Source organism: Equus caballus, chromosome 1 (assembly GCF_041296265.1).
Source record: "Equus caballus isolate H_3958 breed thoroughbred chromosome 1, TB-T2T, whole genome shotgun sequence".
NCBI classification, from domain to species: Eukaryota; Metazoa; Chordata; class Mammalia; order Perissodactyla; family Equidae; genus Equus; species Equus caballus.
In genome coordinates, this window is record NC_091684.1 from 33,923,066 (window position 1) to 33,936,767 (window position 13,702).

At 41.3% G+C, this 13,702-nt stretch overlaps 1 protein-coding gene across 16 annotated transcripts in view; it reads right to left on the reverse strand.

The window, feature by feature from the left end:
• Positions 1-6,823: 6,823 nt before the first annotated feature.
• CC2D2B (coiled-coil and C2 domain containing 2B) overlaps positions 6,824-13,702 on the reverse strand; it is a 103,030-nt gene continuing 96,151 nt past the window's right edge. For all 16 annotated transcript variants that reach the window (XM_023641842.2, XM_023641863.2, XM_023641837.2 and 13 more), the window contains 3 exons: positions 12,430-12,488; positions 10,603-10,780; positions 6,824-8,770 (listed from right to left, as the gene is read on the reverse strand). In XM_023641842.2, coding sequence (XP_023497610.1) covers positions 8,582-8,770; positions 10,603-10,780; positions 12,430-12,488 — 426 coding nt within the window. In that variant the 3' untranslated portion in view covers positions 6,824-8,581. The remainder of the gene's footprint in view (positions 8,771-10,602; positions 10,781-12,429; positions 12,489-13,702) is intronic.

Sequence of the window (13,702 nt, forward strand, 5' to 3'; positions counted from 1 at the left end):
GTTGGACACAATTAGGTATGTACTTAATTCCTATATAAAATAAAGTCTGCTCTCATAGAGTTTATATTCTAGTGGGGAGAGGGAAATAAATTAACAACAACAACAAAGTCACATAGTGACAAATACTGTGAAGAAAAATAAATGGAAAAAGGGAATAGAAGTTGACAGTAGGTGAGCATTGTTTTATGAAGGTGAGGTGTGCAGAGCCTGAGGGAGGTGAGGGAGCATGCAGATATCTGGTGGCTAAGTGTTCCAGGCAGAGGGAACAGCAAATGCAAAGACCTAAGGAGAAAGCATGCTTGGAATGAACAGGAGGCTAGTGTGTGCCTGGAGTGAAGAGGAGATAGGAAGGACATTCCAAGTCTAGGAAGTAGTGATCAACAAAGGTATGAAAGGATGGAAATAAAAAAGGCAGAACTTCTACATAAGGCAGAGTAAGGAAAGAGGCCAGTGTGCCTGCAGCATAAGGCACAAGACGGGTTTGGCAAGAGATGAGAGTGGGACCAGATTCTTTGGAGATTTTTTGTAACTCACTGAACCTTAGGCAGTGAAAAGCCACTGATTTTAAATTGTTTAATTTTTTCAAATGAATACATGCAAAAGGTAAAACAGTCCAGACGGTAGAAGACTGTCTACAGAGACGAGCAAGTCTCCCTCCCTCCCTCATCCCAGTCCTTCCTGGAAGCAACATTATTACTATTTTGTGCCCTTCCAGGGATATCTAGGTATTTATAACCATGCATGTATATAACCCCTTTGCCCCATTTTGTGCACAAATGGTAGCACATTACACTCTCTGTTGTGTACTCAGCTTTTGTCACGTAATATATTTTGGTGAACATTCCATAACAGAACACCCAGGATTCCTTTCAGTGGTTACATAATATTCCACTGGATACAAAGGACTGGAAGCCAGAAGCCCTGGGCTCTGGTCCTTGGTTCTTGATTTGCTGCTTCCTAGTGGAGTGATCTTAGGCAGGTCATTTCCCTCCTCTGAGACTCAGGTTCATCATCTATAAAGTCAACTGAGTGATGAATGAGATTGCTTCTGACTAACATTTTAGGTTCTTTGCTCTTGCCTCACACATGTTGCAGACTTCTGTAGGCAAAGAGGCCCAACACTCCCCATAAGGCTCTGATCATTATCCAGTTTTAAAGATTTTAAATTTAAAGTGCATCAGGGTAATTCATGTACACCCATTAAGAAGTCAAATATTTCTGGGGACCAGCCCCATGGCCTAGTGGTTAAGTTTGGTGCACTCAGCTTTGGTGGCCCAGGTTCTGTTCCCCAGCGCAGACCTACACCACTCATCAGCAGTCGTGCTGTGGCACTGACCCACATACGAAACAGAGGAAGATTAGCACAGATGTTAGCTCAGGGCGAATCTTCCTCAGGAAAAAAAAAAAGTCAAATATTTCTAAAGGCATATAATGAAGAGCCAGAGTTCCTTGTTCCCTACCTCCACTCCCAAGTCCCATTCCAAGGTAGTAACAACTTTGAACTCTTTTAGCTATTTTTCACAGTGTTTGCTATCATCTTTCAAAATAACATGTTTATATTATGATTTTGATTTGTCATTTTTAACATATTAACATATTGTCCTGGAAAATGAAGATTTAGATGCTTTACATTACCTTTCACAGACACATTTCCCCCTTCCTCCATCTCCCTAATATGACTTTGACACATTTTTGTTTACATCACTTTTCAGTTGTTTGCATTGTGAGGACTACATAAACATTGTTCACAGTTGAGTCACATGGTGTCCTATAATTATTACTTTGCTTTTTGTTTTCCTAAAATCTTTTCTCTTTTCTTCTTTGTTTGGCTTTCTTCAAGTCTACATCTAAGTTTCCTACATCCTCCGATAGCTCTGTAAAATGCCTCAATTCAACTTTCAAAACAGTAAGCCTATCAGATAATCTACTAGTTCTGTCTCTCCCTTCTTGATTTATCCTCCAGGACTCATCTATCCCGACCCTCCAGCTCCAATATTGAGGGGTTCTCTCTAGAGCTGATAGACAGCTGCCTATCCTGGGGTAGGTCCCGTTTCCAGGATCCTGTGTTTTTCTTTTCCTTGGTTTATATACCCTAGTAGCTTTCTGAGAAAGAGTGCCTGGGAGGCAAATCTTTGAGACCTTGTATAACCTGAAAATATCTTCAATCTACCCTCACACTTGGTTGTTTGGCTAGGTATGAAATTCTAAACTAGAAACCATTTCCCTTCATAATTTTGAAAGCATGCTCTAATGTCTGCTAACTTCCAGTGTTCTTATTGGGAAATCTGATGCTGTTCTGATTCTTGTTATAAAAAACCTGAAACCTATTCTATCTAGATTTTTCTATGTCCTCAGTGATCTGGTTTTACAATGATGTATTTTGGTATGGGTCATTTTTCATTCATTATTCTGGGCACTCAGTGGGGTCTTTAATCTGAGACTTAGAAACTTCAGTTCTGGAGATTTCCTGGAATCATTTCTTTAGTAATTTGTTCTCTTCCATTTTCTCATTTCTTGCTTTCTGAAATTCATATTATTCAGATCTTGGATCTCCTAAGCTGATCTAAATTTCTTATTTTTGCTTGCCTATTATCCCTTCCTTTGTCCTTTTGTTCCCTTTTGGGGAGATTTCCACAACTTTCAAAACATAAACTCTTATTGTGGACTTTTTAATGGATTTTAAATTTTCTACTATTTTCCAATAGATTTTTCATGTTCTCAGATTATTTTTTTATTTAGTATCCTATTCTCGTGTTACAGATACAATATTTTCTCTTATTACTCTAAGCACATTAAAGTTATCTTTTAAATACATTTTTCTTGTCTCTACATTCATTGTCTCCGTTTCATCATGGTTTCTTTTATTTGTTTTCATCTTTGATTCACATACTAGAGGGTTTCCTCAGATGTGTGGTGATCTTTGGCTGTCAGTTCAAATTTACAAGTGAGGCTTTAAAAAAGTTATTAGAATCTCTGAGTGTATTTTGGGAAATCCCTAGATAAGAAATCCTCCCACCCCAAATCTTTTCTCCTTGATAGGTCATTCCCTCCAAGCAGAATCCTCTAATTTTCTGCCAGGGGATAGGGAGGGGGTATAAGACTGGCTGATAACATTTGGAGGCTACATGGAGAAGCAGCTTAGAAGACTATTGTCACTATACAGTAATGAGACTTTCACATAATCTCTCTGTTCTCAGTAGACTACCCCCTTCTCCACAGTCCAACCACTTTAGAAAATAAGTTTCCAGTCTTATAGTGTTGGTAGGTGGAGTGGCCTGACTACAAAGGGTGAAAGGGAGAGATTTTATGGTTTAGTCATTCCTTTTAAAGACTTTTAACCAATCCTTCTATTTTCAGCTCGCCTCACATCTCTACTCCTACCTCCATGTTTAAAGTGTCCTAGGGCTTGAGTCTTTCTGAGGTTCCTGTTGCTTTCCAATACTCCCAACATCCCAGAGGCTGGAGGCACTTTATTTTCAGCTTTCTCTGGTCTGGCAAATTGGTTATCATGTATCTATCTACTTTCCAGTTTCCAAGCTTTTATTCACCCTTGTGGTCCACTTGAGAAGGAGCAGAGATAAAATCTGTGTTCAATCTGTGATATCTAACTCAACTGAAGTTGACTTATTTCCAAAGAAAATCTGGCATTTCTTCTTTACTTTTTTTTTTTTTTGATATTTCAGAAGTATTTTTCATGTGTATAGCTCTGTTGGTTCTACCTCCAACATATATCTTGAATTGGTTTATACTGTATTAGATTCCTATAAAACTGAGTGGCTCAAAACAACAGGAATTTATTCTCTCACAGTTCTGGAGGCTAGAAGTCTGAAATCAAGGTGTCAGCAGGCTCCTCTGAAGGCTCAAGAGAAGAATCCTTCCTTGCCTCTTCCTAGTTTGTGGCAGCTCCCAGGAATCCTTGGTGTTCCTTGGCTTGTAGCTGCATCCTTCCAATCTCTGCCTCCCTCTTCACATAGCCTTCCTCTCTGTGTCTGTGTCCTGTCCTCTGCTTGTAAGGACACCACTCATTGGATTTAGGGCCCACCCTAATCCAGTATGACCTCATCTTAACTAATTACATCTGCGCAGACCCTGTTTCTAAATAAGGTTACATTCTAAGGTTCTGGATAGACACAAATTTTGCTGGGGGCACTATTCAACTCACTACAACTACTATTGGTGTCCACTCTGGACATCCTAGCTCAAGGCACCATCATCTCTCACTTGGACTTGTACAGTACTTTCTTAACTGGTCTTATTACCACTACACCTGCTCTTCTCCAAAATATTCACCACCTAGCAGTTAGAGCGGTCATATAAAGATAAATCATACCTGTTATGAGCTTCAGAGGGAAGAGTTCCTAGATCACATTCCCAAACTGCCTTAGTAGAAGGCAGAATGTTAAGGATGGTTTTTACGGCTATTTTTTAAAATGGGGGCCAGAGTACGTAGAAATTTATAATCTGAAATCTACAAAGAGGCATTCCAAATTTTAAAATACTATATGATAATGTTCCAATTCTGGGTAAGATAGTTGTGATGGTTAATTTTACACATCAACTTGACTAGGACACCAGGTGCTCAGATATTTGGTCAAACATTATTCTGGGTGCATCTGTGAGGGTGTTTTTGGATGAGATTAACATTTGAATCAATAGACTAAGCGAAGCATATTGCTCTCCTACTATGATCTGTTTTTATTCACGACACTTTTTAGACTAAATATGTAGGTTTTTTCCTCACACTAACCAATTCACCAACTCTCTAGACACCAATTGAGGGTTCTACAATTCAATTCAGTTCTGACACTATCTACCTGGAGTGTCAGATCCCACAAATTAAGAACTCAGTTCCACAAGACTGCCTACTCTAGACATGAATTCCATGTCCTGGGCCTCCCATACTTCTGACTGACCAGCTCTAAATCAAGGGTTCCCATCACACCCTACTTCGGTTTGATAATTTGCTAGAACAGCTCACAGGACTCAGGAAAACGCTTTACTTACTATTACTGGTTTATTATAAAGAATACAACTCAGGAACAGCCAGATGAAAGAGATGCATAGGGCAAGGTATGTGGAAGGGCTGTGGAGCTTCCATGCCTTCTCTGGGCAGGTCACCGTCCCAGCACCTCAGTGTGTTCACCAACCCAGAAACTCTCTGAACCCCGTTGTTTAGGGCTTTTATGTAGGGCTTTTATTTTGAAGTTCCATTATGTAGGCATGATTGATTAAATTATCAGCCATTGGTAATTAACAATCTCCAGCTCTTCTCCCCTCCCCAGAGGTCAAGGGATAGGGATGAAAGTTCTTACCCTCTAAACACATGGCTGGTTCCAGCCCCTACTCTGAAGCTATCTACGGGCCCACCAAGAGCCACCTTATTAGCATAAACTCAGGCATGTTTGAAAATAACTTATTATGAATATCAAAAGATACTCCTCTATCTTTCCTATCACTCAGGAAATTCCAAGGGTTTTAGAAGCTTTGTGTCAGGAACTGGGAACAAGGACTAAATATGTATTTATTATATCACAGTATTATACCTCCATAATGTAGGTAGCCCTCATTCGATCAGTTGAAGGCCTGAATAAAACAAAAAGGCTGACTGTGAGTCAGAGGGAACTCCTCCCGCTTGACTGCTTTGAGCTGGGACATAGGTCTTTTTCTGCCTTCAGACTCAAGCTGAAACACTGGTGCATCATGGGTCTTGAGCCTGCTGGCTTTTGGACTAGAACTTACACTATCTGCTCAGTGAATGCCACACATGCCTACCCAATAGCCATCCTCCCTTCCTTCCTCACTAAGAGAACACTGATTTCACCAAGAGAACACTGACCCAAGAAGAGCAATACATCCATTTAAAATACTTGCTCTCCCAGCCTCTTTTGTAACTAGGAGTGACGCAATTCTGGCCAATGGGATATAAGTAGAAGTTACTGGGCATGGCCTCCTCAGAAGCTTTTTAAAAGAGCCAAATCAGCTGCAAAGTCTACCCCCTCCTCTCTTTCTGCATTTTCTTGCCATGAAAATGCTTGTGAGGCGAGAGCCAAGGTTCTCAAAGTGTGGTTCCCAGATCAGCAGTCTCAGTATCACCTGGGGACTTGTTACAAATGCCTATTATCAGGCCCCACCCCAGATCCATTGAATCGGAAACTCTGAGGGTAGGGCTGAGCAATCTGTTTCAACAGGCTCTTCAGGTGATTCTTATGCATGCTGAAGTTTGAGAGCCACTGAGCTAGAGGACAGAAGCCTCCTTAGAGATGGTCAAGAAGATGGATGAAGACTAGCGCACCATTGCCATCATAAAGTCTCTGTACCGGGCTTGGACTGCCTCCTCTGGACTTGGCAGTTCTGTAAAAAAGTAATCCCTATTTGGTTAAGCTACTGTGATTAGGTTTCTGTTACATGCAACTGAATGCAATTCTAATTGATAAATCATCTTTTAAATCTCAGCACAAACATTTTCTGTTTTGAGAGGCCTTTCCTGACTATTCTGCTTATGCCCTCCATCTCCACCAAAGTCCTTCTCCATCATGCTGTCCTATTTGTTTCCTTCATGGCACTCATCCACCCTGAAATGATCTCTCTTACTCGTGTTCATCTCCTTATGGCCTGTCCCCCCGTAAGAATGGAAGCTTTGCAGGGGGAGGACCTTTGTCTTTTCACTGCAGTACCCAGCACACGCTGAAGTGGCTGGTACATGGTGGATGCTCTGTAATTATTTGTGGAATGATTTAAAGAACATTAAAATTATATGTTACATTTGAAATCATGTATTTTTAAAACAGTCAAATGAAAAAATGGTTCATTACAGACAATACACAATTTTCAAGAAAAAATTTTAGTTGAGAAACATAGACACATGCAAAAAAAAATGCATATAATACAGAAAGGTCCTCTGTGCTTGCCTATGAACATTTTCTGCCTTATGCTTAAGGGACCTATCAATTCTGAAACCATAACCAACTAACAAAATAGCTATGTAAACATTCAAAGTGCCACAGAAAGGAACTACATGAATTCAGCATTTCTTTGGCAACCTCGTCTCTCCATAGATATAATTTTCTGCTACCCCAATCAATATGGGAGACTTGTTAACAACAAAACTTCATATAGCGTTTAGACACAAACATCCAAATAAAAACAAAAATCCTAATCCATTTTCTTATGCATGCCAGAAGACACAGACTATTAGGTTTTAACCTTGGAGAAAAAACCTTCTCTTCACCCACATCTGTACTGTTTTTTACTCTTCTAGTAATCTTAAGTTTGGTCCAAGATTAACATCACTGCGAATAAATGAGGTCTTCTTTGGCACCAGCCTATGAAGGTGTACTGGGGGAGAGGTTACAGACTGAGGGTTCCTTAAAGGTGAATTTGGGGCCTCTGCTGTCTGCTTGTGAGAGTGACCCAAGAAACCCCATGCTCCTGCAATGGGAGAGGTGAATTTTCTTTCTCTTACCACTACCTCATATAAAACTGCTCTCATCAGCCTTTGGAAATCTGTATCCTTTGATTAAAAAAAAAAAAAACAAAGTTATGTAACATTTAAGTAAACTATATAAATACTTTTCTCAATGAAGCATGAACAATCAAATACAAAAAAGTACAGTGCTTCCTTCTTAGGTCCCTGTCCACTCTTTCTTGAGGGGCTCCTAGGATCTAGACAGGCCTCTTTGGGGCCACCCTTGGGAAAGGAAAGCAGCAGAAAAGTGCCAGAGGCAGAATGGGGGTGCCACTCACTAAGGAAAAAAGGAGCCCTGAGATTTAGTAAGAGCATTTTCTCACAGAATCAGGAAAGCATGTTGATCGTTTCCTGGGAGTCTCTTCCAAATACTTGGAGCTGAAAGGACTTCAGGTCAGGAGCATCCCAAGTGAAAACTTTTGAGAAGCCTCCGGAAGCTAACCTCAGCCCTCAACCCAACATGGCAGATCTTCCTCCTATTCTTAACCAGTGAAATAATCTTTTGAGAGGCAATGACCTTACGTTTCTACGTGAATAACTTCTCCCTGGAATTGCACCAGAACCAACATCAAATGTACCGGCCTCATTTTAGTAATGACAACATTCTATAATGCAGGGTGCTCACTCTCAACAGGTCATCAGAATTACTTGGGGAACTCATTAAAATAATGTAGGTTCTGGAGCTCCACTTCCAGAAGTTCTGATTCAGCAGGTCTTGGGTGGGATGTGGGAATCTGTATTTTCAACAAGGCTCACCAGGTGATTTTGATGGAGGAGGTGTGAGGCCCACAACTGAGTAATATTGTCTTTAAATGGAGAGGCCAGAATTGCTTCTTTCCCAGAATAAGATCTACTGTAGAAAGTGACCCAAGGCTGCTAGACCTCCCAAAGGGTCCTCCATGCAGAGGTCTCCAGTGAGGAGGTCATCTAGACTTGTCCCCAAAGACTCAGCGAACAAGTCTCCATGGTGTCCAACTCTGTAAGTGAACCAAAAACTGAGCTTGCACTTGGCTAGGCTTGAGGATAAGTAGCAAAATCCCAAAGTTCCAGGAAAGTTTTCTTTGATCCTGGGTTGCGGGCTCATAGTATTATCTTTTCCTTTTTCCTTCTTCCTTTTCACTGATGTCGAGCTAAGGAAGCCAAATAGACCCACACAGATAATATGTTGTTTGGATATGGGTGAATGTATACAGCTAGAGCAAATTCTGTCTGGGGAAATTCAGAGGAGTGAATTCCAGTTTGATATACGGCATCAATAACTGACTGTACATCAGTGTACGGCATCTGGATAGGAAATCCTGCGACCTAGACCAGAGACAGAACAACATGTAAACCCATGTTACAATCATGTAGGTAACTGGGAATTACTGTATGCAAAAAGATGACAGAAGCCTCAAGAAATGATAGTCATAAAATAATAATGATGTTTCATGGGTGCTTACTATATTCTAGGTACAGTGCTAAATGCTTTATATTCATATCTAATCCTCAAATGACCCTAGGAAGTAGGTTCTATTATAATCCTCACTTTACAGTGTATCTGATGCTAGGGCCTGCACACTTAGCATTCCACATACTTGCATCCTTTCTAGAATAGCAAACTGCCAAGGAAATTACTTGATCCTACAGATGAGGGATTTAAGTGAGCATTTCAGAAGAATTTATTTAACATTGATGCAGTTTATATTTATTAAGTGGCAACTATGTGACAAGATTAAAGGATTATGGAATAAGGTCCTCTGTAAAATTATCTATTTAAGAATACACAGATAGGAATCATCAACTTCTTTCAAGCCTGATCTTTAGATCTGTTCATGTGCTCTTCCATATGGTTGTATAGTACACTGTTCTTCCTGAGCTTACTTTATACATGTTTTCTGGTCTGTCTCTCTAGCCCGTAGTCTCTGTGAATGCACAAGGCTGTATCTATCTTGTTTACTGTCATAACCCCAGTGCCTAGTACAATGCCTGGCACTGTACGACACAAATAAATAATTAACATTTATTAAACGCTTGCTAAGTGCTGGATGCTATGGTATTAGCTCACTTGATCCTCACCACAACCACGAAACAGATAACTATTTTTATCCCTGTTTATCTTGCCCAATGGGGTAGAAAATATAGAGAAGTTAGGTAACTTGGTTAAAGTTGGTGAGTGGTTGAGACAGGTTTTGAACCCAAGCTGCAGGATGCAGCCCAAGCTTATGATTGTGTTATTAAATAGTCGACAATTTTACAAAGGAATTCCAAATTTTAAACTTTGGCTTAGATTTATGCTTTGCTTGTCGGTTTACCCCATAATTCTATTAAAAGAAAGCAAAATAAAACAGCTTCCTCCCTATTCATGAATGAGCAGTGCCTGCAGATCCGTCCCTGGCAGCCTAAGTCCCCAACTGCCAACAGATTCCTTCCTTCCTTCTCTCAGAGGGTTTCCTTAGGAGACATCTTCTAGTTTATGGGATGGTAGGGGAAGGAATCTCACTCTTGGGAAGCTGAGGCTTTCAAAAACCTACTGGACCAGTTCATAGGGAAAAGTTAGTGAGAGGATTCCCAGCACTGGGGGTAGGGTAGGGAAAGAAAAGAAGGACACTAACAATACACCAAATGCCCACCATGTTTGGTTATAGACTTGTTGAGTTTGAAATGCCTTTTTACCATCCAGGACGATATCAACTGTGTTGGTGAATATATCAGAGAGGAGGTCAGGAGAGAAGTCCAGGCTGCCTGTACAAATTTGAGAGTAATCTGCATACAGAAGATATTAAAGCTTGCCTGGAGTTCTCTTGCCCAGAACCAAGGATCAGGAAGCCATTCTATTACTACCATCTAGAGATTATTTTTTTTAGTTTCGTAATTGCAGATGGTTTCCTTTTGGGCATCTCTTTCCAAAGCTTGTGGTTCATACATCATAAAACACATGGCTGATTTCAAGAAAATGTCATGCAACGTGGTCAGGGTAATAGTTGTTCACTACATTTGAAATTTCTCGGTCCATAAGTAAATGCACTTCAATGCCATAGTATCCATTGTCTAGGATCAAGATAAAAGGCATTTCAGGGATACTAAAGATTTCTATTATCTGACAATTAACAGCATTTATAAAACAATGTCATTAACGCATTAAATCATATACAAACCCAATAAAATTGTAGTAGTCTTTCAAATTCACTCTTTTCTTCAGATAAAACCAAGCTTCCAGCACCAAGTTCTAGCTTAGGAAGGATTTGTTGTAAAATAAAAGTACATTGCCGATTCCAACGTGTTGGCTGTTTGGGTCGCCATTCCATTATTTTACATTTCAGAGTCCTTTCAATCCTAAGGTAAGAATGCAAAGATTATTTCATGACAAATTATAACTCATTTAATAAATGTGAAAAGAGTTTTTGTCACTTGTACTCAAGCATGAGAATGAAATTTTTTTGACTTAGGAGGAAACCAGACCACTATGGCTAGGGATATCTGCCATCATTCACATTGGTCAAGTCTGGGAGAAGCAGGCTGTTGCTTAGCTTGGGAAAGCAAGAAGCTGCCCGAAGTAGCTAGTAATTAGATCTCAAAGGCACATCTCTTTTCCAGTTACCTGTGTGTAGGCAGCTGCCTACTGGTAACACCTACCGTCTGATTACTGGGCTGACATTTCTATTCTCCGAGACTCTCCTCTGACATAAAACACTGTGTTTCCAAGAAACTGCCTTTACAAAAATTCAGACATCTGGTCTAGGATAATGTTAGCAGGGATAGGTTTATTAGATCAGCTAATTCAGCAAGCAGAGTTGGGAGGAAATGAGGCACTGGACGGATAAGTACGATGATCAGTTTCCCCTACCAGAATGGAGGCTCCATAAGGGCAGGGATTTTTGCCTGTATAACCAGCCCCTAAAACAGTCCCTGATAATGAACTGTTCTGGGGAGGGGAGAGAAGTGGAGCATAGTGCGGGTTGGTTGATGGGGCCCTCCTGGGAAGCCTCTCCTCTGTGCAGGAGCAGTGTGTACTGCAGAAGAAGCCCCTGGGAGTCTCCTCTTGGCTGAGTCTATAGTGTAACTGAGTAGTTTGGAGTTCGCAGAGAGTCTCAGTAGTGGCTATGCATCAGAATCATCTGTAGGACTTTACCGAAATGTTTCACCTCCAGATATGGATTCAACAGGTCTGGTCTGGGAGCCTGGCACCTGTGTTTTTAAATAATTCTAGAAGCGATTCTGATGAGAACCAGAGTTGGAAACCATTTCCCTACTGCATTTCTTCCTTTTTTGTTAAGAACTGGGGAAGAGGAAGGAGACTAAGAGGTGGGGGTTGTGTGCTAGTGAGAGAAGCGAGTGGCAACATGATTTTCGTCTTCCTCTGTTTTGATTAGCTAGTAGTGGCTTACATGCCAGCGTGCTGAGTCAGCATGAGTCACTGGAGGCAGTCAGATCTAGAAGCTTCTGACACATCTGGAGTAGGAGTGAGGCCTGCTGCAAAGGTTGTAAGCCTTTGGCTTGACAGAACAACTCCGTAGGGCACTTGTGTATGTGCGTGTGTGTTTGGGGAAGGGGGGAGAGCCTAGGAGGGCCAGTTTTGACATTTCTACCTCCCAACTTGGATGTTTTTACCATACCCCAACTTGTGGGCCATTTATCTTCATGTCCTTTCAAAAAGTATTAGCTACTGCATTATTATTACTACAGACCCAACAGGTGTGTGTGGGGGGGGCTTCCCTACAGTTGCTCACAATGTTGTTCAAAAGTGACCATTTTTAACTTGGTCTGTCTTTTCAGGAGTGTCCTGATTGGCAGAGGGGCTGTTTTTCCATGCCTGTACCAAGAGACAGATGACTCACTGGAAGTAAGGATTATAATCTCCATTTCATGCTTCTGTTGCTGGATCTAATAGGTATTTCGAGAGACTGGGTTAGAGAACTGCAAGTGGCTGAAAGAGAGGTTAGGGAGAAAACGTGGTAATCATAATGCGTAAAGAAAGATCGTACCTGTTCTTCAGATCTTCTACCATGCTTTTATTAGTATCAGAATAAATTATTTCTTCAGGCTGAAATACAGAAAACTGAAAGTTAGAAAATATCCTCGGGAGACCATTTTTATACCACAGTCACCCCAGGAGTGCTAACTGTAATGAGGGGGAACCCGAATCAGTCTCATGTGGCAAAAACATTCAATCCAAGAGGCACAAACACAGATCCCAGTGTTTTCTTTGATTTTAATAATACTTCACCAGAGCACGGGAGGGGGAACAGATTTACAAAAGATACTTTTCATGGGTAAGACAGATCTGCTGCCCCCACTCATTTATTCAAACAAGCATTTGCCAGGCTTATTGATTCTACCAGATAATCTCTGGCAGCTGCACTGGCCTCTTCTACTTATTAACTGTGACCTTGGTCGAGTTACTTAACCTCTCTGAGTCTCAGTTACCACGTCTCTCAAAGACGGACAACAATAGTGCCTACTTCTCTGGGGTCTTGTGAAGATTTTAAAATAAACTAATACATGTAAAGTCCGGCACATGTTTCTCAATAAACATCAGACATGATTGTTATTAATACTCTTGTAACATAACTTATTATCTTCTTTCTTTGATTGAGTATTCATTTCTTTCAGCTGGCAGGAGCCAGGTCTTTGTGTTCGCATGCATGTGCACGCGCACACACAAACACACACATACACACAAACATGCAGACACACAGAGTCCGTTTCAATCTCCCTTGTCTGCCCCTTTGCTCCAGCACCCCACCAACAGCAGACAGCAATTCTCTACCATGTCCCCCCATGTTCTCCCCCTGAGCAAGATTTGCTGGGAGGAGGGGACGACTTCTCAAGTCCACCACTACCCCCAACCCAGCCCTCCCCTCCCTGCAAGGCTCACATAGACCAGAATGAGGGGCTAGGTTTCGGTTTAGACAGTTTTTACTCTGGGTATTTCTGAGCTGAGAAAGGAGTGATTTGAAAAGTCTCGGTCGGTCAGGTGATGCTCTAAGCCACTGGCTCCCAAATGGTGGCCCCCAGACCAGCAACCTCAGACCTGGAAACTTGTTAGAGATACAAATTCTCGGCCCCCACCTCAGACCCACTGAATCATAAACTCTGGGGGTAAGGCCCAGCAATCTGTGTTTCAACGAGCCCTCCAGGTGGTTCTGATGACTGCCGTGGTTGGAGAACCTCTACATTAGAGAACAGGCTCAGACACAGGGAGTTTCCCCACAATAGAACACGGCAGGAGATGAGAGACACTGAAGAAAGGGAAAT